Genomic DNA, 26,997 nt, shown 5'->3' with positions numbered 1-26,997 from the left:
TGAATATCCACACTTTTAATTTTGTGAAATGACAGAAGAGTGAAAATGAATGCAGGCTACAGTATTGTCAACACATTACCCAAAATAAGCAACCTCCTGTATCTACCAACAAAGCTACATAATCCTTTGCTCACCAAAACCTGCAGGTACCATAAATGCAGGCTGTCATGACAAAATTACCAAGAATACTGAATCACAAAACAAAAAGAACAACACCTGAAGACGTACCGGCCCTGCGCTGGCACGTACTGGTTCTAGTTATCAAACACAGCCTCCCACTGTGTCCAGGAATAACCCTCCCTGACTGGTTGCCCAATACTCGTTGGTTTTTATATTTCCATGTAAGCTAATTACTGTGCGCAGTGCAGTGGAGGCATTACAACTTCAGTGTGGACAAAGTCACTCTCAGTGGGTGAGTTACTGTGACAAAGTGTAGCTTACTTTTAGGAATGTGGGTGGTGACACGTTTCCCCCTCGAGGTTTTCCCGGACATACTCAGATGCTCAGATGCACTCAGTCTCAGCACAGTGCATCCTGACTGCGAGCGCTGCGAGAACATTCAGTACTTTTATTAGCTGATGACATTTTTAGGCTAAGTGGTATTCTGACCTTGAGTCAGTCATGGCTCAAGGTTTTTATCTTTTAAACTGTTGATATTGCGTAAAAGCAGCTTGTTCCGCAGGACAACAGAAACCGTGATAACATTCCTGCTTCTTTTTTCGTACACATTTGAGATTCATGATATTCAGCAGCCTCTGACCAGACCTCTGGCTTCGTACCAAGGCAGAGGGCCCTTGGGCGTCTACCCCGTGGGCTGGCAGTGGACAATAATGCAATGTTGTTTATTAACATTGTCAGTGTGTGTGTGTGTGTATGAGTGTTAAGCCCAGTACTGTGATTCCAATTATAAACACAGGAATAATAAAACAGCAGCATATTGGTGCATTACTGCTGACTGCGCCTGTAGCTGGTGTCACGTGAAGTGATCTTCACATTCATCACATTCATTTAAAGAAAAAAACAAATGTTTATGAATATCTGAAACAAAAAAATAATAATAATAACTAAAAATGCCCCTCAGCTATTAGGGTCACTTAGCTCCATGGCTAACTCGCTAATGGCAGTTAATCTCTACAGCCGAAGAGAACCACAGCAAAGAGAAGCTCGTCCAGTAAAGTGAGCAGCAGTTAGCGGTTATGCTGACCCTATAGTTTTGGAGCTACTGTCGAATTCAGTCGATTTCTTACAAATTGCACTCTAGCAGAATCAAATATGGATTATTTCATCAAAGACGGCTGTTTCATCACCTATCTTCTGTGCAACTTTTCCAAAAAACAAAAAAAAGAAGTGATGAATTGTGAAGCAGATAAACCTGAGCTCAAGGGAAAGTTTTTTTACAATGTTACATCAGTAGCTGCTTGTTATATTTATGATTTGTTTTTTATTTTCCTCTTATCACCTTGGCAAGGTACTGTATCATTCCCCAGGTCATTACATACAGATGCTGCCAAAGTCCAGCTGAGATACAAGTAAGGCGTTACTGAATACATGTCGTCCCTTTATCTTGTCTCTTTAATTCTTCAGAGAGTGGACAGCAGGTGGACACTGATCCCATTTATTAACCGAATCACAAAAAAAAATGATATAGCCGTTGTTGTCTCTAGTTTCACTCATCAAGATGCTGCGTGGCGCTAGACGGTCATGTCCCTACAGGACCCCAAAAGCCTTATTGGGATATGTGTGTGTGCATGTGTTTAAAGGTATCTGAAGTTTAAAACAACAAAACTTCAAGTTCAAGTATCAGGCTTCGTGCAGCTATGTGCGCACACTTCGCTCAACTCACATGAAAAAGCCCTAATTAGGTTGCTGCAGTGTTCATTGTGAACAGTGCAGAGTTTTTGAGTGAATTGTCAGCGTGGAGCTGAATTTAATTGCATGTTACAGCAGCCATTAGAAAAGAAGTGAAATTAAATTAGCTGACTGCAGCAGTATCATCAAACCCTTTGATTTACAGTGACTGCAGGGCAACTCAAATCGCACTCTACAGTTGTGGAAAATTAAAAGTGCTAAGTCCGTGATGATTGTGTGTTTTTGTGACATTTGTGCACATGCCATGATCATGTGAGGCAAGACTTTGACACATCCACAGATCAAATATTAGCTGTTTTAATCAGCTGTTCAGTGAGAGTTATTCAACCTGAACAGAAGGAACAGTGTAACACTTGAAAGTCAATTTGGAGCGTGTAGTAACGCTGGTCAAAGTCTGTTCATCATGACCTTAAGTATAGTAGGCTGTAATACAACATTTCAAGGTTGCATAAATCAAAGTGTTATCAACCCATTAAACAGTCCAATTAAAGTCAAGGCTGTTAACAACATAATTTAAAACCACTTGAATAATTTCTACCGACTTCAGACATGTCCAAGCTTGTTGTACAGTTAGAGTGAGAATACTGAAGTCTGTCCTGTAGCAGACTAGTGAGTAGATGAGTCTCTGCAGGATGACGTTCAATGTCCCTGACAACTTGTAGTCTCATTTAGCAACCACCTTTTTTGAGACACATAAATATTTATAATTCAGACGCGTGGTATTTACTGGCATATTTCATGTTGTCGAACAAAAAATCTCTTAAGCTTGTGTTAACCACAGATCTTATTTCAGGCATTTATCTGAAAACCCATTGACTTACAAGATGTGGGAACTGGAAGTGCAAAAATGTACTTATTTCTGGGTTTTATAACTCATTCCTGTGGCACAAAAAACTTGTGTCCAGTCTTTATCCTTTTTTAAGCTAACCAGCTGATGGCTGCAGCTTTGCCGTTAGCATACAAGCAACTCCCAGCAATAAACTATTCCTTTCAAACGAAGCGTACCACATTGGTAATTGTTTTAATACACTTTTAACATATCAGTGATGGAAATGTATCAACTTCTATGTTGGGTAACAATATGGGTAATTCTCAAAGAGGTTCGACGTCAGCCTGGACAAACAACTTTATCAAGTATTGACACAGATTATGGTATCTAAAATGTTCATTCCATTTTCACAATCAGGATTCAGTGTTGAGCAATTTAAAACGGCAATAACAATAAAATGCTGCCGCATAAACTGCAGAAAACATCCAAAAAATGTGCGTAGGAGTAGGCAATGTGTTTTTTGTTCTGGTGAGCTGTCCCTTTAAAGAAAGAGCCAGACGCAGACGACATAAGAGACAGAGATAGAAGAAGGAAGAGGGAGATCATTATTCCATCCCCAAATTATACACCGACATCACTTTAAACTGAAGGAGCTCCACATGGGGCTGTTTACACTGTGAAACTCCTTATTTAACTAATGACAGCTCCATGAATACCAGGCAACAACACTCGCTGCTATAAACTGCACATCATTATAAGTCACCCTGAGCTGTAAATAACTGTTAAGAACTGAGTGACACCACCTATTCCTCATATTTGTTGGCGGCCATAGAAACAAAATCCCTCAAAGTTATTGCCCATTATGTTATCTTGAACACGGTGACAAAAGCAACACAAGAAGCAATATTTTCTAACTAATAGCCCGGCAAAGACTCTAAAGATGTGTTTGAGGTGTCTTCTATTTCTATGGCAACTTATCCCTCCGAGCCAAACTTCTCTTGTTGTCGTTTCCAAAAAAGCGATGGCTAAAGCTGATATGGTCTTATCTGATGTATCGACCGGGAGCAGAGACTGAGTCAATAATTTGTGAGCTTGCATTGCTCTGGCCTTGGACAAAATGTTTAAGTGCCCCTGCATGCTGCCGTTGCATGTCCAGTCTCCTGTGTGACACTTATCATCGACATGTCACTGATAGGGCATGGAACAAGTCTTAATAGTTGACCTATTAGCTTCTGGTATGGCATCTTCCAATACATCCATCACTGAGGCTTTATGGCCTTTAATGGGCAGCCATCGGAGTATGTCTTTTTCAGTTTTACAAGATTTTTTTTGAATGAATGACTGAATTATCAGGAAAACACTCATTGTTGAAATATGCTTTACTGGACTTACGCGTTGCGTAAGAGAAGCTTCACTCCCCCGACTTGGCACCACATCCCCCAGACAATATAAACTGTGGCTCGGACTCAGCATTAATTAAATGAACCATGAATGAACCGCGTGATAATTTTTTTTTATCTCCCACAAACAAAACTATTGAATAATGGTTGCTGAGGAAACATTATCACCTCTCTGATAAAGCAGAACACTCACATTCTCATCAGCACTTCACTTAAAAAATGACTCACATGCCTCGGAAACACAACTGTGTCACATGAATAGCTCCAACTCATCCGCTAAATGTATGCTCTCACAATGTGTAGTGTCTGGGGCTTTTGCTGTGGCTATTGGATCACTGTGCTGGGTATTTTATGTCATAAGAGGTGATAGAGGAGTGTGGTCCAGAAAGCACACAGGCACACGCCCGACAGAGTCACAGCAAAATCTCCCGTCTGCCGGAGCCACTGCTTGCCATTCAGGATGGTAAGCCATTGATTCCCCGCTGCTCTGTAGGTCTCTCCCATGATGCCATCTTGCGCTCTATTCAAGTTGACACCATCTTGGCTGACAGATGATGCCCTCGCCCTCAGTGCAACCGCACGCTGACGGGGAGGCCTTTGTTCTGTGTTAATTTGCAGGTGAAGAGGATGAAAAGGAGTAACTTGTCATGGCAAACAAACATGATTACATAGATTATCTCTTAATGTGCAAGTCAGGGCGCTAGGGATATGTAAGAGAGCTAATATGTGGGGAAATTGCACCATCTTCTGGCAAAAACATGCAAGTAGGTGCAGATGAAAAGAGCACAATTACTCACCGAGACAGCTCTGCAAAGCCACAATGACGGTAACGACAGTGACAGAGAGAAGAGATGCATATGCCTACGGAGAATTAAAAAGAATGGTTTGAATTAATCATCACATTTTCTTTTAAAAATAGCAGCTTATAGTGCCTTTAATGTCTTATTGATGATCAAAACCCAATTATCATTTTCACATATTTCAATTATTAAAGGGCTGGTAGATCAACTAATCAAAGGGGGATAATAAACTGGAAGAGTGCAGCTTGCGTGTTGAAATTTTCTCAGACTACATACAGTAGTATTGTCTTATGCCTACCAAGAGGAGCTGTGCACAGTTCTGAGTCATTCTCCTCAAGGCTTTTCCCATCTGAACTCCGAGCAGAGCCAAAGAGCAAGGCATCGCTGCTCCTTCATCCTTAGTCTCCAGACATCTAAGGATATAATAAAACAACTGTGTTATACAGTCATAGTGTATACTTATATATATATATATATATATATATATATATATATATATATATACTAATACTTAAATAACGGTAGAGGCACATTATTGAAATGATGTGAACATGAGGGTCGAACATATTGTAGATGTTTTTAGCAACAACAACAGCTGACATCAGTTGACTGACTTTGCCATTCCCTTTCTTGCCGAGGGTTAGAAGAGAGGATTGATATATGGAGCAGGCAGCGAGACTGGAAACGGGGGAAAACAGCTGGTCTGGCTCTGTCCAAAATGGGGTTGCAAAGGTCTGAGATTTTCACGTTTGGAAAACCGTGTCAGAAAATGTTGGTGGAACGGTATCATGGTCTACGGATTGCCACAAAACTTGAATGGAGGATGGGTCTGAGCCTAAAGTAGATCACATTAAAGGTGTAATATGTAAGAATTCTACAAATTAACTCAAATTATCAACAGAATGTGTAGAAAGAAAACTGCTTTGACAATCTGAGGTCTGTGTATCGTGTTGCAGAGATATCGACTGAAGATAGCATGCAAACCAACTAGCCCCGACCCATCCTGATCTAAAGCTCCTGTGCTCGTGTAAACACCAACACTGCCCCAGTTTTCCAAACTCCCAGTCCCAACCGCTAGCTGCATGGCTAACTGAGCTAACTTGCTAGTCAGCAGGAGGTATGCGCTCTACCGAGTGCCATTCTAGCTGTTCTGATAGACATGAAACTTGATATACACTTGAGTTTTTTTTAAATAATGCTAGAATACAACCATCAATTTTCAAACACGGTAAACCAGTATAGCCCACTGCTGCAACGGTAACAATTCCACCTTCCAAAAGATTTACCGTGTCAATGAGTGAACTTCAGAGGGAAGTTCACTCATTGACACGATAAATCTTTAAAAAAAACACACACACACAAAGGAACAACCTGTTTCCACCTGTTCCTAGTCTTTTTGCTCAGGTAAGCTAACAGGCTGCTGGAAAAACTTTCGTATTCACACAAAGATCAGTGTTACAAATCTTCTCTTCTACGTCTTGGCAAAAAAGCTAATAGAAAAGAAAACAGCACATTATTTTGAATCACCCAAATAACATTCAGTCATTATTCATGTCATAGGAGTACCTTTTTAAGATCTTCTCCACCACAGCGTCCTGCTCTTCATGATGTGACACATTAAACAAGTCGTAGATGCTCAATGGAAGAACGTGCCCTTGTTGTGCCAAAACGACCAGGTTGTACATTCCCTGCGAGTCCGTGTAAAAATAAAATCATAACAGGGGCTGATGGGTTATTCACTGAGAAAGTCTCCATATAATATCACTGCATAATGCTGTTTGTTGTTTTTATTGCAGTGGGCCTGAGCCCGTGGAAGTTTAATTAAGTTTATCAAAGGATGATGAGATTACAGCCCAAGTAAATCTGTCACCTGAGGGCTGCCTGCTACAGCTGCTCTGCCATACATCGATATGGCCCGAACGACCAAGGATAATGAGTCTTCTCGGGTGCTGGAGGAAAGGTAGTAGTAGTCTCCCATTTTCAGCAGAGCTATAAAAGAAGATAAATACTTCTGTTTATCGACCAGATTGACAGGGAGAGGGAGAGGTTAAAGCAAAATGAAATGAGAGGAACTCACCGGACGGATGGGGATCGTAGTTTAATATAGAGTAGTTGTGATACCTCCACTGACAATCATGACTGAGATTCAGTTCCTTCATTTAGGAGACAGAGTGCAGGGTGAGGAAGAGCAGAACAGTGATGAAGGTTATGTTATCACCTGCTTACAATTTCCCTCCGGCTTGGTTTTCTTATTTTAGAGTGTGACTGGAATTACGCTCAGTTTGTTCATCAGAACTCCAATTATGACACATTGATTTTAGACTGGTGCTGAAAATCAGATTAAAACAATGGTTATTGTCTCGTTGTAAGGGTTAAAACTAGATACACAACATCATTTACCTCACACAGGTGTGCAACGTTGCTCTGGGCAAAACCCAGACCGCTTTCAGCTGCCAAAACATACTTCACAAATGCCTCCTGCCTGTTTGCAACACAATGAAACAAATGTGGAGAAGCAGAGACAAATAGTAAAGAGCAGAGAAAATGATTAAATGAGGACAATTGAAAAGTAATTGAAATTAATGTCCCCACCAAGAGCCCTGGAGGTAGGCCTGGAGCGCCTCTCTGATCATAAATCCAAGGTGTCCGTTCTGTTCACAGACCTTTTTTAGCATTCTGCACAGACAGTAAAGAATGGCTGATGAATTATGGAAGATAATTTTCTCCACATAAACGGAAAATATTTTAACATGATCTAAAAATAGTTACTGATTTGTTGAGGTCATTCTAAAAAAAAAGCCTCTTTGGCTGCAGCAGGAGCTTCTTTAAATTCATAAGATACCAGAGGAACAATGGTAAGCAGAATCTCTGTGTGCCAGACAATAATGCGGTGACAGGGACCCTTATTTTTAGATATGCAAATACTAGGTTCTGACCTTGAATTAGCCACTGTCATTGAAATTAGATGCCACTGAGCTGCAGGCTACAGTGCAACAGCCCATAACAAAGCTTTCTTCACCAAGCTAATGAAAGCCTCTTACATCACAGCCCTTTCCACATCCTGAGACACCCCTTCCAGGCTTCCTGTTGAAAGGTACCAAGCTGCCTCCACGGATGCAGCTATATGACCGAGCCGGGATGCATTCAGAAACTGCTGGAATGCGGCCGTCTGTGGATCATACAGAAAAATATCTCAGCTCATCGATCCTGCCAGATCAGTGAGAAAATTAAATGTTGACAATGTGTGGGACTCAAACCTGATTCCTCCGAGGGCTGCCAGGGATATGCCCATAGAGATGATAAATTCCCAGGTTAAACATGCCATCATAACTCCCATTCAGTGCGGCTTGTTGAAAATATTTCACTGCGTTTTCATGGTCGTTCAGTTTAATCCCATGGTACCATCCCAAACCATTCAAGGCGTTAATTGAGCCCTAAAGCAAGAAATGCACACGGGTATAGTGAAGGCACACACTGTAAACACACGGGCTGATTACTACACATACCATTGCTGCAGCCTTCTTCAGCAGCCGAAAACCTCGAGTGTAGTTTCTCTTCACTCCTTGGCCCTGGAGGAATCAACATCAATCAGTGAATCGATAACTGTCAAAACACAGACACACACGCACACACAACATATCCAGCATTCAATCTGATCATGAAATAGGCTGAGTATATAGAATCTCACAGAACCTTCATCAATAGGATGGAGTAGTCGTACATCGCTGAGGGATCCTTCATCTGCAGAGCACTTCTTTCAAGCCACTTCACCGCGCTCACTGTGTCTTTCACAAGTCCCCGTTGTCCCCAGTAAAGCATTGTTCCCAGAGTTTTCTTAAGATGAGAGAGTTTTTAATTGCCCTGCTCTGAGCACTGAGTACATCTATTGATCATAACGGAGGAATAAAAGTAGGATTTAACTCAAACGTACCTGAGACTCTACGTCTCCTCGCTCTGCAGTGTATTTCAGGTACTGGATGACGTCACTTGTGTCGTGTATGAGGCTATTTAAATCCTCTGGATTGCTTAGATGGACCTCTTCAGGTTGGTATTGCTTTAAGAAAGACAAATAGAAACATTATTATGGTAAACTCTTAGTTCTTCTACTATAGAGAGCCGAAGTCCTGCCCCTTCCAGTTTCCCTCATGGGACATTATTTTGGAAAAAAAATATGTATGGTAGTGAATGGAGAAGGACAAATAGATTTTAGATACCATTTGAATTGAAACACACATTTGATGTTTGTCAATTTAAAAGATAATTTTCAACTTGTGAAAGTTGCAGTTTGTCTTATAACTAATGAAATATAAGACTGTGATATGAAGACTACACCCCAACAGTCAGGTTAGTGACGTCTCACTTAACGGTCACCAAAACCCATAACTTAAACTTTGTAGAACTGGTCCTGTATATTAGCTGGCTCGCAGAAGTGACAAACTCTCCCTTCACATAACTGTAGTTGTCTAATTCTGGATGTCAGTGGATGTCTAGATTATGGCCTGACTGGACGTCTTTTCTCAACGTCATTTATCAACTAATTCTGGCTGTCAATGGACGTCCAGATCATGGCCTGGCCATGTCAATAGTCAGGCCATAATCTAGACATCCACTGACATCCAGAATTAGTTGAGAATAGACGTTCATACTGGCTATGGTCTGGACGTCCACTGACAGCCAGAATTAGTCGATAAACAATATATAAACGTCTATACAACGTCCAGAAAAGACGTATAAAAAACTTTCATTCTGGCTCCCCAGAGGACGTCTTTTAGACGTCTTGGATGTCCATAAATGATGTCTAAAAGACGTGATCTACACCACTCTTTGCTCACTGGGTATGGCCAGTGTAATTGTGATTTCCCTTAGAAACGTTAACTGAACTCCTGTTTCATATGTAACTGTCTGCAAACCATTGCTTCTTTGTGGAACATTTCTGACTCCAACTGAGAAGTTAAAGGGTAATGTTGCAAACACAGCTAGTAAGCTTCAATAATGTCCTTTATTTTGGACTCTGGCTATCAGTAAGCATCACTAATTTGCATTTTAAAGTTCACCAAAGTTGAACTCTACATGCAACATTTGCATGGAGTCATTTCTGAAAATATGAATAAATAAATTCCCTTGGACTCGATCAATTTACAGAACATTTCTGTACAGTCATGTAGGACCCTATCGCTTATAATAATAAGCTGACTGAGGAAATAGGTTTTCAGGGCCTTTAATTAAGATTGGATCCAGATGGATTACTGTGCTGTCATCTACTCAGAAAGTGTCCAAGATGGTAAAAATGCAGCACTGTAGCCAGACTTTTCTCTAATATACTTTCCCACAATTGTTTTGTCACTGCACTGGCTGCCTATTCAGACTGGAACGGACAGTACAGTCTCTCTGTTGTCTTTTTGAACCTCTATTCATTTGATGCAGCTTATTTAAATGTTCAAAGAATAAACAGGAAATCAGTCTGAAGTAGAATTTGGTCAGCGCGTGCTCCTTATCTTTGGATGCTCTTCATCTATTCATCATGACAGCTAACTCATTCACATTTTTAAATTAGGATTTAAGACCCACCTTTTTCTCCATGGGTGGACCAACAAACACACTATTAATCATGTTTTGCCAACAGACTCTTTTGTATCACTGCTGTCATTTGCTGTGTATGAATTTCTGTGTCTATGAGCATGTGGATGTCCGGGTTTAAACTACTTTTGGGTTTACTCATTTTCCTTACATCTGTTTTACTGTACATACTGTACATTTGTATATTTATATGTGATATTGACTGATATACAGTTCCTATTAATTTCATCATGTTATTATGCATCGATTGTTATTGTTTACTTATGGTCCTCATTTTCTGAACTTTTTAAAAAGTTATAGTTTGACAATCATGGAAACTCACTTTCTTGCTGAGAATTAAAGAACAATACCCTTCTTGCATCTGTCTGGTAAAACATTAGCCTGTTTGTGTCTCTAGCAAGTAACAAAATGTGCCTGAACCAACATCTTGTTTCTTTAATCCATATAAAATAAAAACGACAATTTGTTGTTTTCCGTGCCAGACTCATTCTTGGCCAGATGCAGTGGGTAGCAGACAGGGTCAAGCTAACAATTTCCACACAATTCCAGTGTTTTTTGCTAACGAGCTTACCAGCTGTCAGCTCTAGCTTTTTTTTTTCTCTAATAAGCAAGGCAATATGCATATTTTCTTAAATGTAAATGTCAACTATTCCTTTCAATGCAAAGGCATAAACATATATATATATAATGTATGATTGTTATAATGTAGCTTAAATAATACTTGTACCTCACGACCAATGTTACCAGTTCCTCTGTTTTTGTTGTAGCACCAGAACTATTTCTACCACTTCCCCCATTAATACTACCACTAATTCTAGTTTAGTAAAACTAATATTAACAAACAAGTCGGACCATGCTAGTGACACTGTGATGTCCTTTAGATTTAGGTACACTTCAGTCTGCACTGAAAGACTGACTGACACACCGATATTGCCATTCCTAAAAATAATAACATTTTCAAGTGATTTTTAGTTATTTAAACTTACATTATGTTCATTTATCCTTAAACTGTCCACGCTAGTCTGTGCCCCAGCATTGGAGTAGTAGCTGTAAGCCATGTCCAAGTCTTTTGGAAACCCATCAATTCCTTGTGAGTGCTTGTACCCTGCATGCATCAGGGCGAAACGGTTATCACCCGCTGCGCCAATCAAACTATAGACATGACCCTGAAACACAGTAGGAGTCAGTATTATCAGTCATCATTACACAGGTGGTGTTACATGTGATAAAGCAAGAATTAAGAGACAAGGAATGCATTGACTCTACCTGTTGTTTATCCACTGTGTGTCCAAGGCCAGAGAGGTGGATAGTGGCCAACAAGAGAGACGCTTTGTGATTTCCAAAGCAGGAGGATACTTGTAGTAGAGCTGTTGACTCAGAAGTGATATTATTTTCTGCCTGAATCACGGCGAACATTAAACTAACTGCCTGCTCAAACAAAGCACTCCTGAGGTCCTTCAAGCCTAAAGATCCTACAGAAAATGATACAAAAAAATGGTCAAAAACTGTAAATAATGATGCAACCTAAATATCATTTGTACATATGTAGTCGAACAGTGCAACAATCTTTGACACCTGTTCTGATTTCCTCCTCATGTTTTTGCAAGAAATGAAAAAGTGTGCTGTATTTCAGTTGCTTTTCCCAGGTCCATGTCTGTGTGCTGATTTTCTCTCCAAACTGACAACACAGCCTTATGAAATGAGGGGTCGAGACACCTGAAATAAAACAGAACCTGTCAACAGTAATCTTCCCATACTTAGTAGGCATGCAGTTTTTGTACTGACATCCTGTATAAGAGACCATGGACAAGGTCCATGGATGCAACATTTAAAATCTGGATACAGCTTCGGAGGCGGAGCCCCATTCATTCTATGAAAGCTGCTCAGTGGTGCATGAAGACAAAAATGCTCGATATAAAGTCCAGTATAAAATTACCAGGTTTCTGCGCTGTGGTCCCCATAGAGCGTGCGCACTAGAGACTTTAACCGACCAAGCTTGGATGGGAATAAAAGGATTTAATTGTGCGACTCTAACGATTGCAAAACAAGTAATTTCACAGGAGGTGTGGCCCCTAAAAAAATTGATTCACTGTTTCACAGCTGTTTCTTTAACAATCAGGTTACATCAGTGTCTCCGTCTCAGGAGCTACAGGTCTGTGTTTCGGTTTGACCGGGGACGGGGCTACACATGAACACACGGGGCAGAGCGTGCACTTTAGCTGAATTCACTCAAAATCTAAAGGGCTGTGCTTAGGTGTGAGCTGCTGAGAAACAATAGGAAAATAACGCCTTACTTCTCTGATTCACTGCTTTGTTATTGCCAATGCCGCACCCTCTCTAGCTTGCTCTACCAGCTGCTCTCTCTCTCTGTCTAAACAGTTCGGCCAGGGAGGTGGGGCCAGCTTTGAATGGTATGTTTACAAACAGCAACCCAAAAATCCTGCATAGCTTGGCTCTAAGGTGGATCCCAGTAGAATGGTTGCGCTGCTTTAAAGGACTTGTCAAAGTAACATTTCACCTTTGATCGTTGACGGGGGGTGACTCTCAGTTGCTTGTTTGAGGAACGCTCTTGCAAATGCTTTTATTTCCTGACACTCCTGATGAGTCTCATCCAGCTCATGTAATGTTGTCTTGGGGTTTTCTACCTGTGACACGGATAACATCGTATTTCAATACACAGTAGTTAAACAACATGCAACACAATGAAATGAAACGTATGAGTTGAAGTCACTTTACCTTTTCAGTCCCTAAACGATAGTATCTGATTGGCCCAAAATACCCATGGATGCCTGGCATGTACCTGCTTCCTCCGATCTCAAAGTATCCATCAGCATCATCGTAATGGACACTGTTGTGAAATCTATAAAATATTCAATACAACTCAAACCAGCTCTCATGATCATTGTGCATGTATCAGTTATTCCTTTTTTTTTGGTTGGCAGTAACTGGACTGACAGGTGTTTTTTAATGGCAACAGTTGTGTTTTTCTCATTTTACAACATATAACAGAGAAACATTAAGCGTACTCATATACATATCTGCTGGTTTCATCATCCCACGTTGTATCCAGCAGCACCTGAAAGTCACACATAATGATGCATGAGATCATGACACAGAAAAAAAACCCACTCAGCTGTGAACGACTCCAAATTGCAGTACACTGCAAACGCCTGGAGTTTCCCAGCTGGAAAGGAACCATCTTTCAGGATCTTACAGCTGTTCCGAAAGGAAATCAAACAATGCAAAGCAAGGGCACCAAATGAAACTCAGAAGAGAAAGGAGGACTACAAGAGTTTGCCCCAAGCTGTATTTTAATTTCAATTCCTTATCCCACCATCCCAGTGGCACACACTGTGGTTTTTTACCTTTGAGTCCTGTATGTAACAGTCTAATCTAATCCATTTCCGCAGGGGCAACGCGACAGTTGCTTGGAAAGCTTCATCTTCTCCTGTCTTCACACGTGCCTGAATTATGACGCCCCCTACACAGGAGATATGACACTCATATATTTCACCACAAGAGATCCAACGCTCTTTATTAATACATAACACAGTCTGTTCCACAGTCTCACAAACACACATCATCACTCACAATCATCTCATGATACCTCAATCAAATCCCCTAAACTGGTATCAGGTGTATCCACAAGCTGCTGTGACCCACCTGTGTCTGTTAGCTGTATCAGAATGGAGTCGTATGAATTGTTCCGGTTGATGTGATGGATGATCCCACAGTGCTCCTGCTGACACCATTTCAGTAGGTAGATCCACACAGATAAGGTGACGCTGAAAACCAAGCCACGAAAACATGATTTGACAAATCATTTCCTCGGCCGCTGAAGCGTGTAGCTGACTTTAAAATGCAGCGCAATCTGCTAAAAATGACTGACCTCGCTGTCTGTCACTGACCGTAAATGAAAAGCTTATACATGCTCGGGTGAAGAGGCTTCGTGAAGCTTCTAAAGTCATTTGTAATGACAGTGAAGTAAAACTAAAAGTGGAGTGTGCTGTAACCGCTGCCAGCACTGAAAGGGAAACAATCACTGACCTGTGGCCTGTTAATCTGCTGATATCAACACAAGCCACTGGTGTTATATCGCCTCATTTGAGGCAATATGTTGAAGCTTGTCAGGATTATTTGTTTTTATTGTACACCTTTATAGAATGTAACATCTGAAAATGCTGCTATTCTTATGTATTCGATACAACATTTGGAGTCCCTGCTGGAAATACTTTTCATGCTGTGTCGTTGAACTTCACACAGAATGAGCTTCAGCTAAAATGAACTTAATGAGAAGTCAGTGAGTGAAGTTTATGTCCAACCTGGGCTGTGTCACAGCATGAAGACGGGCTCTCTCCAGGGTTCTGTCGATAAAAGGCTGGAACCTGCGGACAGTTCCAAAGTGCTCACCAGTACTTGCCAGTGGGAACTTTAGCATATCGATTCTGTCTATGTACGAGGAAAACAGCAAAAGATCAGACACACAAACCACTAAAAGTTTTGTTCATAGAGCTGAAACATGGACAGTGCGAATAAATGTGATTAAGGTTCTGACCTGACTCATGTGGACAATGATTAATTCTGTCGCTGGTCAGCTGCCACATCAGTTGAGTGGACCATGAAGGACACTCAGCAGGAGGTTTAGTTGGACGCTCAGAGAGTGGCTTTATCTGCAGCACTTTATAAATCCTCAACATGGAGGCATGGTAAGTCCCCGGTTCACTGCCGTTATTAAGATGGTCCAACCAAGCACGAACTGTCACATTCTGGGCATCCAAAATGCGCCTGTTGAGAAAGTCATGTTGATATAAAATGGACGGAGGCCACCTGAGCAGCACCTGGTGGATCCTGTAAACTCCTGTTGTGTTGCCAATCCATTTCCTCCTGAAGACCACAAAATCTGTCTTCTTTAATGTAGACACCACCGCCTCCACTGCGAGCTGACATGGCCTGGAGCAGCGATACCGCACACGGACCAGTGAGCCATCCACCACTTTGTCAGGGGCTGAGTCAAACCCTATGAAATTGTCAGGCAGACTCTCACCAGCCTCGGATGGGGATGGTGAAATGGCTTGTAACACACAGTGTCCCTGGGTGAAGTGAAAGATGTGTAAATAAAATTGAGTGAAAGTAAAGAGAGCATGCAGTCTTTTTCGCTCAGACAAATTAGGCCGGAAACAAGAATATGTAGCCAGGGGTAACATTTTCAAGTGGATATTCATTTGCCTAAACGTGCATGATTTTTTTAGCCGTTAGAAAAATGTTATGAACACAACATTGACATGTCATCAGCTAGTCTCATTGGTAAGATCCCATAGAAAAGTAATTTTTAAATATGCCATCTCCTTCAGCGCATTGTGGTGCACTTCTTCACTGCCCCCTGAAGCTAAAATATTTGTATCAGTGTAATGTTGTGTACTGATTCCAGCATGTTTTATGGACTGCATTTACATCTACTGTACCTAAAATCCCAACATGATCCCAACATATTTACACCTTGCTTTAACATGGATTTTCCTTATCTGGATAACGTGTCCAGATTACAGATTGCAACCAATACAGTTTGCTTAAACTCAGTAGAAAGCTCTGTAAAGTCGAGGGGAAATGTCAGATTCAGGTGGTTATTATCTGCTTCTTAACGTTGAACGACCTCCTCCACATCAATGAATACATATAAAAATATTGAATTAAAGAATGAACAGATTATTAAGAATCAAAGGCCATTCTTCAGCCATTATTACAGTCAAGTACTGTAATGCAGTAACTGCAGCAGTGTAGTAGTTTCTTACCATTATAATAGCAGCAGTGAAGACGTATCCAAAAATGGCTTGCGACACAATCATTTTGAGGTTTTTGACTTATGAAGAATTAAAATGTAAACATATCATCCTTGAATTCCTTATCAATCCATTCGACACATTAAACTAGTAACGTGTTAAGAAGGGTTGACAACTTGAAGCGTACTTCCCACTGGCAGCTGTGGGTATACACCCTGTGTAATGCAGGATTTCCTGATATTCTGGTGTAGCAAGTTCAGCAATTTGCATGAGTGGCCTTTTAACTGCTACTTAAGGGCTTGGCTACAATGACTCTGCTGTGTAACAAAAATATTGTTTGAGTCATTTTTATTTCTTATTCTTTTAGGGAACCTTCGATGGGAGCGATGCATCAAAGCTCAGAGTCTACTGTAACTTAATTTAATGTGCTCGAGCCAAGGCCTTGCCATCACCCAGTGTCCTCTGTGGCTTTCGCCCACACAAGACTTTGAAGAAATCTGATATGAAAAACAAACTGATATCACAGCCAAAACTAATTACCCATGGGCTACTGGCTGTTCATGCTTCAAAGTCAAGGGAAGAGGCATCGGTAACTGTTGCTGATCAGACGTTTTTAGGTGAGTCTTGTTGCTATATAAAGGTGTGTCATGCTCCTGAAATACACAATCTAGAAAATTTTGATAGCATACAAACCTTTGTCAGACAACCAGTGGGAGAAACAAGCTCATCATATTCAATGGCTCTACAGGACCTGTGCAATACCCAGGACTACTTTCTGGACAGCATAACCACTGAATGCCCTTCACTGCCTTTTGGAAAAAAGACTGGTCGCAACAATGTGAGTGGTTTGCCCTTTAGAAATAGTACAAGTCTGTTTAATTTTTATATACCAGTTGTAGAGTACCTGGGTGAAAGTCCGATACAGTTTGGGCAAATCAGCACCGTCCAGAGCTCCAGCACCATCTCATCTGAAGACCCCATCTTATCTTCCCTTGCCTTGCCCACAAATTTTCCTTTGGCCTCCTCTCAGTCTGTCCCTCTGCCTTTCCCCATGTCTCATGGCACCACCACCTTGGCTTTCATTTTTCAGGGAGGTGTGTTGGCTGCAGCGGACACTCGTTCCAGTTGCTCTGGGCTTGTGGCGTGCCCAGCCGCCCAGAAGATCCTGCCCATTCACAGTCACCTGGTGGGGACCACTTCCGGTACTTCAGCCGACTGTGCCCTTTGGAAAAGGATCCTGGCTCGAGAGCTGCGGCTCTACCAGCTCCGTCACGGCCGACGGTTGTCCACATGTGGAGCTGCCAAATTGCTTTCACACATGCTTCACCCTTTTAAGGGGACTGAACTGTGTGTGGCTGCCACGTTGTGTGGGTGGGATGGAGGAGAGGCAGATGGAGGTGCAGAGATTGATCTCGGTGGCCGTAGAGAAACAGCAAAGAGTCAAATGACTGATCTTGGAACGTCTGTGGATGCCACTCTCGAACAGGCATGTCTGGCAAAGAGCTCCTCTTCAACAATTGGTAGTCAACAGTGCTTCACCAGAAAGACACTGAGTGTCTCTGGACCTAGTCTGTGCTATGTGTGCAGTGATGGCACTCGCCTGCAGGGGAAGCTCTTCTCTGTAGGCTCAGGATCGCCGTATGCCTACTCAATCTTGGACCAAGGGGTTCAGTGGGGACTGACTGTGGACGAGGCCACATCAATAGCCAGAGAGGCTGTGTACAGAGCCACACACAGGGATGCATACTCAGGAAACTGTGTAGACGTCTTTCACATCTCTTCTAAAGGTTGGACTCGCAGGAGCAGGGAGGATTTGAAAGAGGAATATTATAGAGAAAAGGAAAGAGAAGAGAGAAGGAAGAGACAGGACAGGACTCTGTCTGAGTAAAAACATGAAACAAACCAGAACTGCACGAGAAAAGGAAAGCAAACATCGGGGAGTATTTTGGATAGACGTGATGGCAATCTTTGCAGCAGATACTAAATTAATGAACAGGACAGGCAGTTGTATCCTCCAGGCTATTTCTCAAATGACTTGGGCATGCATATCGTTCCCTCTAATAAACAGCTGATGTTTTGTTTGCGCTGATGATAAAAATGTATTATAACAGCACAGTGCTGCCTGGCATTTTGATTTAGATGTTAAGACATTATGAATCGTTTCAAGTATGAGAGTTAATTACAAGCCAGCCCTGCATGTATTTGAATCACATAAACACAGAGGGAAGCAGGAAAAAGGGAGCAGGGTGAACAAAACTCTAAACGCCTGGAGTCTGAAGGTCATAATGTACTGCTCAGTATAAGGGAACTAATTTAGCCGTAGTAATAAACAGTAAGGAGTTGAAAACTGATTTGTGTCTGCTGTGGGAATTCGTCTGACATTTCTTTGACACTTCAATAAATTAATGAATGAATGAATTTTTGCTGAACTTGCCTGTTCATTCTGTTTGAGCAGTCTGGTAGTAAATTAAGCATACTGGTAATTATTGAAGTGACAATGGCTACAAAGGATTTTTAGGCAAAAAGGTATAGAAGCTGTTCATCCTCCCCCTCACTGCATTTTTCAAACTTCAGTTAAGGCAGCCGAAGTATTGTGGTGAAAGTTTTCAAGGGTGAGACAATTCACCATATGCGAGGAAACTTTATAGCATATGGACTGTGCTACAACATGTCAAAATGCTGGAGTGCTGCTTCGGGATGTGATCTTACATGCTGATATGATGAGCTTATTTTTTTTAAAGTGGCAGTTTTTCAAGGCTAATGTGTGCATTTGTGTAGCCGCCTGGATAACTATGTGTTATTCACTGTATGAATAAATTACAACAGATTTGCATGATGATGTTCCACACATCCCCAATGCTCCATCAGAGAGCTGCGTTTCTTCTTGAATCCACAATCGTACAACTGTACGACTGACTGTAGCCGTGATACTTAGAGGGGAAAGCCTCCCTTCTTCCCCAGCCTCATCCATAATTCCCATCTTCGGAAATTCATTAATGACAGAATTATTGAGAGGGTGGGAAACCGAAAAGAATGAGAGGAAACCAATTTGGTGGTCCGGATTTGAAAGCTTGCAGGGACAGACTTGTAAGTGCAGTTGTGAGAGTGAGCGAGGACAGAATCGAGATTGTAATCAAAGTTTGGAGCCTGCGAGAGAAGCTGTGACTCAGTGGGCGTTGTGGCTGCCTGTGCTTGCCCTCTTCAAATCTTTTTGTTCAGTTTTGACAGTTACTATTCCTTGCATGCAAACTCCAGCTGAGAGATGAGTGAACTCCACGGGATTTGACCAAGAAATGAAATGTCAGCGACCCTGCTTTCTAAGTTACATCAGTACATCTGTTTTTTTTTTATTTCATTCGTGTCAAAGAACTTTGAAAACATATGACCCCCACAGCTAGAAATTTGAAAAAATTGTCTGACAGCCCCCTCTCACAGTCAGAACTCTGAAGATGTTTCGCACTTGTAAACACTGTGTGTGCTCTCACATCGTAACGAGCATACTGATTACAGCTTGGCTTTGTTTTGTGCTTGCACAGTAGTTTTGGCATTAATAAACCTCCATACTGTAACCCACCCAGTTGGATACAAGGGATCTGAGGAGCGACCTTAGGGTTGCAATTTTTTGCTTTCTAGTCATGTCAGTGAACATTTGTCTCACCACCACTCGTTTAAAGGGCTCTCTTGTTTCTCTGCGAAGCGGCAGATCTCAAGACTGATCAAGAAGCATCAACGCACAAAGCAGGACTGCACTCTGTAGGCTCGATGAATGATCACTTTAGTTTTTACAGCATTGAGATGTTCAAAGCGTGCAAGTCTGCAGCTGTGCTGAAAGTACTGTTTTCATCAAAAAGATCAAATTCTCTTTTTTTTTCAAATTAAAAATATCCAAAACATTTGGTTGAGAAACAAACACATTCTACTCCAGGAGGCAAAGTCAAAATGGAAAAATATCCCATTACTTAAAGGTGCTCTATGTAACAATTTGTTGCAATGTACATGTGTTAATCACTTTTTTGGCCATATGTGACATCTATAGGCCATATGATATGTAACACGAAGTGAGAAATTAGACCTTCCCCATCTCTCTCTGGTTGTCTATACAAGCCTGTGGATGATTTGTTTAAGGTGTTTAATGTTGCTGGACTGTGAAGGACTTTCTGCAAAAGTCCGAAGGATGTAACTTTATGCACGTCCTTGAGTGCCTCGTCTCAGAGCCTCTCTCTGCATCGCTAATAAAGGGCAAGAGTAGTTAACGTTAGTTTAGAAAACAGGTCTGCTACCATAAACTTATGATTTAATGACACAGAGCCCCTTTACAGTAATATGTTTAGGGCAATGTCAGTGGTATACCCCCTTTCCCCAACAGAAAAATGGGCTAAATACATAGGTGCCCCCATGTTTAAAAAACACACAGTGAAAGTGCCCCTCTTGGATGCTTCCATGCCCTCTAGGGTGTCCTTCCAGTGTAGAAAATGTGATAAAGTGCCGTCTTGGATGCCCCTATGGTAGATAAAACATGACAAAGTGCCCTCTAGGGTGTCCTTCCAGTGGAGAAAACATGATAAAGTGCCGTCTTGGATGCCCCTATGGTAAATAAAGATGATAAAATGCCATCTTAGATGCCCCTTTTGTAGATAAAACATGATAAAGTGCCCTCTAGGGTGCCCTTCTAGTGGAGAAAACATGATAAAGTGCCATCTTAGATGCCTCTGTGGTAGATAAAACATGATAAAGTGCCCTCTAAGGTGCTCTTCCAGTGGAGAAAACAAGATAAAGTGCTGTCTTGGATGTCCTTTTGGTAGATAAAACATGATAAAACAAGTGCCATGTGGGGTGTCCTTCCAGTACCTCTCTGCGTGCTGGTGCCCCACCACCTACCGCCCTTTTTATATCTCCCACCCCAGCCCCTCAAAAATCCTGAGTCAGCCACTGGCTAATATTTAGATGTTTGGCATCCAAATGACTTTACAACTATTTACAAACTATGAAACAATGCTGGGTTTGAGCATTCATCCTTGAAATGTGGATTAGCGGGTCCAAATATATATATTTTTTGAAGTCGTGTTTATTTCCTGAGACAAAGAATCGAAAATTACTCATTAAAATCAGCTTAAAGTCAAGACTTAATGAGAGAATGCACTGCATAAACGTCCTGTATATTAAACTGATCATCAATTTCCCAGAAAAACCCATCACGATTCAACTCACTGGAGAAAATATCCTATCAAAGTGGGTGGGAAGAGGAGGAGGAGGAGGAGGGGGGGTAATTATAGTCATACATTGTAGACATGTTTTTATAGCTGGAGAACACTAATGGCAAAATTTCATCTCCTAATGCAGCAATTTTCTGGTCCGGCTTCAATCTGAGTGGAATAACTGGGGAAAACACATTGAGGATGATTATGCAGACTGGCTATGTTTAAGCAGATTACAAAAACACTGCTTCGAGGGAATGATACAGCCTGTAACAAGAAAATATTGAAGGGGCTTAAACGACTCGTGTGTTGTGTGGGACACAAACTGTGGTAACAAATGTGATGATGAGAAGAAGCCACAGCTGTGATTCTGATTCATGTAAAAAAAAAAAAAATGGTGATTATCATTAATATCAATGTGGATATGTAGTATATTGTCACTGTGCATCCTTAAAAATAGTAGGCTTTTAAGGGTGACCCTCGTCTACAAACTAATGGAGAGAGGGGAGGAGAAGGAGGGAGACAGAGAGGGAGGGAGGAGAGAGGAGAGAGAGGAGAGAGAGAGAGAATGGGCTAAGTGGACAGACCTCATGTTGAGCTCAGATGAACCTCGGCATCCTTTCCCACGTTGGATGATTTCAGCTCCGTTAAACCAGAGGACCGGCGGAGCGGAGCGGCAAAACACACGGTAAGCTTTATTTTACTCTACTAAAGCACTTTTTTATTTAATCCTCACGAGTCACTAGTTTACTGAAGTGAAGCCTCTTTACAGTCCCTCTCTCACACACGGACGTGACAAGTTTCCACTCCCCGGCTACCTAGCTTACTTTACCCGTTCAGTTTGTGGACACGGCGCGGCGGTTTTCCAACTGTTTTCACCGTCAGTTTGAAGGGGGAAAAAAAACCTTTCGCCCCCTTTTTTGTCGCCACGGGCAGCCGTCACAGAGAGGGGGGAGACAACATGAAGAGAAGGACGGCTTGGACACCTGACTGAAGCTGAAGCGCCGGGTTTCTCTGACAGATGGTGCGGCGGGTGCTTCGCATTTTTTGGCTATCGGGGTGCCGTTGGTGTATGTGTGCGCGAGCGCTCGCTTTTGCGCGCCATCCTCACCTGCCGCGTGCGGGGTGGGGGTGGTGAGGAGGAGGAGGAGGGGAGGGGGGGACGCTGGCTCGCTGGACCTCGGTCACTAGCCGACAGCCATGTTTTGTTTGTTTTTTGGGACGCTGCATTCATTATAATAGTTAGCCCAAGTGTGTAAATCACATTAATATACGTCAACTAGGTCATTTTTCCTGCTTCCTCCAACAAGGCAAGGTCACGCTCCGGGCTGTTTAGTGTATCTCCACTGGATGGGCTAATAAGCAGTCCAGATGTGTGTGTGTGTGTGTGCGCAGAGCCATCATGTGCTGCTTTGAGAAATGTAATGTCTCTGTGTTTACAATGTTATGTGATGTCTAAGAGGGCATTATCATCTCATACATAAATAGATGGATGAAGGAGCACCTTGTAGCCACAGAGGCATTTTTCTCATGACATGGCCAAACACTTGCTCAGCACAGTGCTTGTGCTGTTGAATCACTTAAGGTTAAGCTGTCTGGGTGTCAAACCTTGGCTACAGTGAGGTGACTGATGTGCTGAGTACAGTTGGCCTCTCCTGGCCAGTCCGATTTGGAGAGACTTAAGAGATTTCTAGTCGCAGGAGAGAATGGATGAGGGGTCTATAAGCATTAAGACGAATGGCAGGAGGAGAGAAAGCCAGAGGAGATCTGTCCACGTCTGTAAAGAGGAGGCTGCCCTCCTCTCAATGCAGTCCCACCACCTCCCCCCCCCCTCAACCCATTCCCTCCCTGCCTCCATCTCCCATTTTTCCCTATGTAAAAGGCCTGACATGCACGGGCTATTTTTAATAAAAACGAAGTAGCCTTGTTGCAGCAGAGCGACTCGATGCAGAGTGAAGTGAGACTGAAACAGCGATTTGCAATTTAGAGCTATGTCACCGCACATCATTCCATTCTGAGCCGGCAACAGCAAATCGTCCTCACGCTTTCATCCTCTATCCCTGCCTTACATTTCACACATATCTCATACGCACTCACACTCTAAAGACTTCAAACAACAGTGAATGACATGTACTGCTGGCAACGTGGTTTCAGAGCAAAGCTAGCAGGGGAGAAATGTAAGCTCAGTGCTCAGTCGGTGCTAATACACAAGGAAGGAAGACAAAAGTGTTTTGGCTGAACCGCTGTCTTGTATTCTGCAAGATTTAAGATGAAGGCAAACAGATGCAAATGTTGAACATGAAGCATTACACACAGAGAGCTGGAATTGGTGTAATTGGGGTGCAAAAGAAAAACATTTCAAGGATGAATTTCTTTTTAAGAAATAATGCCATGACGATTAGTAATTACTTTTACTTTTAACTGTGATCAAATGCTTTAATTTAGTTCTAAAGCCTACTTTTTAGAAAGTAGGTCAGTATCTGAAGTGTAAAAGAACATTGGTTTCATTTTCATGTGTCCTTCTTTCATATGAAGCATATCAATTTGGATGTATCAGAAATTTTATGGTTCACATTATTCAGTGCCATCAAAGGCTCTGTGCATTTCTACAGAGTAGGCCCACTCTGCTTATTTGCATCTAAATTAAACAAAGCATACGTTTCACTTTAGTTAGTCAGATATGAGGCCATGCACATTGTCACGGATGTCATAGCCACACAATATTGATCATCTGCACATGGCAGCTCACGCACGGAAATCCCTTTTAGGTTTTTGAGAATTTTAACGCTGAAATCTCTTCAAAAGAGATTCATGAAAACTTTATTTAAAAATGTGTGAAGAAGACCGCATCCATGCATATCTGTGACTCATGCACTGTGTGCACGTGGGAGATAATGCGTGCCTCCATGCGTGCATAAAGGTGAAAAACAGATGTCAGGGAATCTACTCTCATTGCAGGCAGAGTGATGGATGCAGGTGAAACGTGCATGGAAAAACTGAGATTACACAGTTTGAGTCTTGTTAAGCCGCTGACACTTTTCAGTACATCAAATTTCAAAGATCAATGGCCAGGATCTGACTCAAATACTAACGAAACTCAAGATCATTAAACTTTTGGGAAATGAGGACAAGTCATTGATTGAATTATTTATGAGCCTAATTAATCTCTTAAGGGGAACTTCTTTCACTACTGGGCATTGAGGCATGGGGAGACCATCTTTAGGGGTGACATCAATCACCTGATGTCCAGGCAATTGTGTGTGACGAGGAACAGTAAAGTACCCGAGCTCCACCTCATCGCCAGACCCTCAGGCTCTAAATTAATTGAAAAATTTTAGGACCAGACTTAACTGTCTGAGAATGCCTGAGTGATCAATAATAGGATTCACACATCACAGCGATGACAAAAGCAATGAGGATGATATGAATAACAACATCTGGTATAGAGGGAATTCTAGGTAATTTCTTATCAGACCGTGATGTTCATAATTTCAGAACAAAACTCACAGCTATTTTTACAGCCGCTGGCAGAGAGCTCAGATTAGCAAACAAAGCTGTTCGACAAACAGCAGAGAAAGACTCAATGTATCAAATTTCCTCTTTGTAAGATAATGAGTAAAATGTCAACCTATCTTTGTTTTTCACTTCTGTGTCTTGAAGCGCTGAATTGATAATAAGTGTGTCTTCTCTCAGGTGATCCTGTGCAGCATGTGTGCTGCATGGGGTGACAAAATGAAGACTTGGGAGAAGAAACCTGAAGCAGGAGGAGACACACAGAACAGCAGCACAAGATGGACCATCATGAAAACCTTCTTCTGATCGACCTTTCATCAGTTATTCTTTGAAACAGCCTGATCAGTTATATCCTAGCGATGGCAGCACATGTCGTGCTTCTTTTTCTTTTATTCTGTAAAGGGGGAAGAAGTGGCATTTCAGTGGCTTTTGGCCTTTTAGAGGAAGAGCGGGACTTGCAAGCAGTATCAAGCAAAAAACAAGTTTTACCTCATCCAGAGTCTGCGAAAAACTTTTTTGTGAGTTTCAAAGAGTCGCAGAGCCCGCTTCCGAATGCAAAGGATGGTGTAAGAACCCTGCCAAATGTGGCTTTCAGTCCAAATGACAGAAAAACGAATGATTTTGACTTGAAGGAAAAAATATCGAGGCAAAAAGACATGCTTAGTTATCCTATATCAGCTGCCAAATCCTTAATACCTAAACATAGCCCTGAACTCAGTCTGAACCACACGAAAAGAAGCAATTTGACTAATGGAGAGGTTGAAGGTGTAATTAATGCTCACAGTCTAGAGCCGAGTTCAGAGGAGGAGTACGCTCTCCAGCCTGAGCTCCATTTGGAGACAGGTGTCGCTGACGTTCTGCCTGAGAGGACATGGGGCCAATCTAAATGGGTCACGGAGTCTGAAGACATCCGGCCTGGGCCTTACCTGCTGGGAACGGAGCCTCGTGCCCGCCGCCGGAGGAGCTGGCTCTGGAACCAGTTCTTTGTGATCGAGGAGTACAGAGGGCCAGAGCCTGTGCTCATTGGACGGGTAAGCTGTCGTCAGCCAATCAGCACGTGAATAACCTGTACCTGATTGTGTGGCGTTATATTTGTGCCTCATTGCTGAGAGTAAAATGGGATTTTTTGAACATATGTAAATATTTTTTACAAGCACATGAACATTTTTTGCAGACAGAGTAATTTGATTCTGAGAAAACAAATATGTTTTCTGCACAATATATTTATTTACGTGTTTCGTAAATGAATGTATTCGTGAGCCATTATCCACAGAAGTGCACAGTGATCCTCCTATAACTCAGTCAGGCTCATTTCCTCTCTCTATTTCCTGCACATTCCACAAATGAATTATAAAAACCAGATACCAGACTCAATGATAGCGCCCACTCATTTGAATTAAAATGACATGCTGTGCGCATAAGCCAAAGAAGTTTTATGGATTTCAAGTTTGCATGGCATAGTGCAGCTCACTGCACATTCACACAAGTGTTTCTCTCACTGGCTGCTTGGCCCCACTTGTCCTGTAAGCTTTGCAATGGGACGACCGCATGCAAACAAAAATAGCTTTTCTTGGCTCTTTGAAAGTTTTGCAAACATTCAAACCTCCATGGATTTGAAATCCATAATACAAAGAGTAACAGTTGACCGTGTATGTAGTTGAAGGTGTCCTGTCGTGTTTTGTCTCTCTTATGAAGGGTGCCCTATGGGGCAAATGTGGCACAATTCCAGCCAATCTGAATATTATAGTTGGTACTTTATAAATGGCTGTTTTGTGTCCAACAGTATTGCTAGTAAAATTGTTTGTTACTAGGGGAGTAGCGAGTCACCGGGACAATGCAGAGACAAAGTCTCTCTCCGACCAGTGGACCATCATGGGACCGTATTTCAGAAAAGATATATAGAGTAGTTAATGGCTACAGGAAATTTATTTTTTGATCCTGTTTAAATTACACATATTACAGTATATACGCAGATATAAAGACTATACACCCAACAGTTGCATTAGGGACACTCAACAAAACCCATACCAAAACTTTGCTGAACAGGTCTGAGGCTCAATCATTGTGTTACCTCATTCAGCAATAGATAGTGACTTA

At 41.9% G+C, this 26,997-nt stretch overlaps 3 protein-coding genes across 5 annotated transcripts in view; 2 read left to right on the top strand and 1 right to left on the bottom strand.

The window, feature by feature from the left end:
• Positions 1-22,064, bottom strand: LOC311258937 (protein sel-1 homolog 3). The gene is made up of 24 exons (XM_084355652.1): positions 21,975-22,064; positions 14,971-15,505; positions 14,738-14,864; positions 14,079-14,200; positions 13,781-13,896; positions 13,442-13,491; positions 13,152-13,275; positions 12,934-13,060; positions 11,991-12,131; positions 11,682-11,887; positions 11,402-11,581; positions 8,770-8,892; positions 8,532-8,672; positions 8,345-8,407; positions 8,096-8,272; positions 7,880-8,007; positions 7,431-7,514; positions 7,239-7,320; positions 6,916-6,991; positions 6,709-6,827; positions 6,405-6,526; positions 5,137-5,251; positions 4,836-4,899; positions 1-4,640 (listed from the first exon to the last, which is right to left on the bottom strand). Exons 2-24 carry the CDS (start codon positions 15,110-15,112, stop codon positions 4,393-4,395), a joined length of 2,877 nt encoding a protein of 958 aa, XP_084211778.1. The 5' UTR covers positions 15,113-15,505; positions 21,975-22,064; the 3' UTR covers positions 1-4,392.
• Positions 16,929-21,071, top strand: psmb11b (proteasome 20S subunit beta 11b; the record flags this gene model as incomplete). Its single annotated transcript, XM_084354109.1, has 1 exon — positions 16,929-21,071. The coding sequence occupies one exon, from the start codon at positions 16,929-16,931 to the stop codon at positions 18,078-18,080; it is 1,152 nt and encodes a 383-aa protein (XP_084210235.1). The 3' UTR covers positions 18,081-21,071.
• cdh24a (cadherin 24, type 2a) overlaps positions 21,986-26,997 on the top strand; it is a 20,786-nt gene continuing 15,774 nt past the window's right edge. The window contains exons 1-2 of one of the 3 annotated variants that reach the window (XM_084355647.1): positions 21,986-22,075; positions 25,081-25,931. In XM_084355647.1, coding sequence (XP_084211773.1) covers positions 25,260-25,931 — 672 coding nt within the window. In that variant the 5' untranslated portion in view covers positions 21,986-22,075; positions 25,081-25,259. Of the gene's footprint in view, positions 22,076-22,333; positions 22,412-22,613; positions 22,761-25,080; positions 25,932-26,997 lie in introns of those variants that run through there. The other 2 variants (XM_084355648.1, XM_084355649.1) reach the window with 2 other exon arrangements.

The sequence above is a fragment of the Pagrus pagrus genome (genome assembly GCF_965226575.1).
Source record: "Pagrus pagrus genome assembly, chromosome: 6".
Taxonomy (NCBI): Eukaryota; Metazoa; Chordata; class Actinopteri; order Spariformes; family Sparidae; genus Pagrus; species Pagrus pagrus.
The sequence above is the reverse complement of the archived record's forward strand: the minus strand, read 5'-3'. Positions and strand labels throughout refer to the sequence as shown.

Bases quoted from the DNA above. Each gene is read 5' to 3' on its own strand.
- LOC311258937 (XM_084355652.1), bottom strand. From the start codon at position 15,112: ATGTTGAGGATTTATAAAGTGCTGCAGATAAAGCCACTCTCTGAGCGT. The intron at 13,061-13,151 runs GTAAAGTGACTT...TCCGTGTCACAG, and splicing joins ATCGTTTAGGGACTGAAAAG to GTAGAAAACCCCAAGACAAC. The intron at 4,900-5,136 runs GTAGGCATAAGA...AATTCTCCGTAG, and splicing joins ACTGTGCACAGCTCCTCTTG to GCATATGCATCTCTTCTCTC.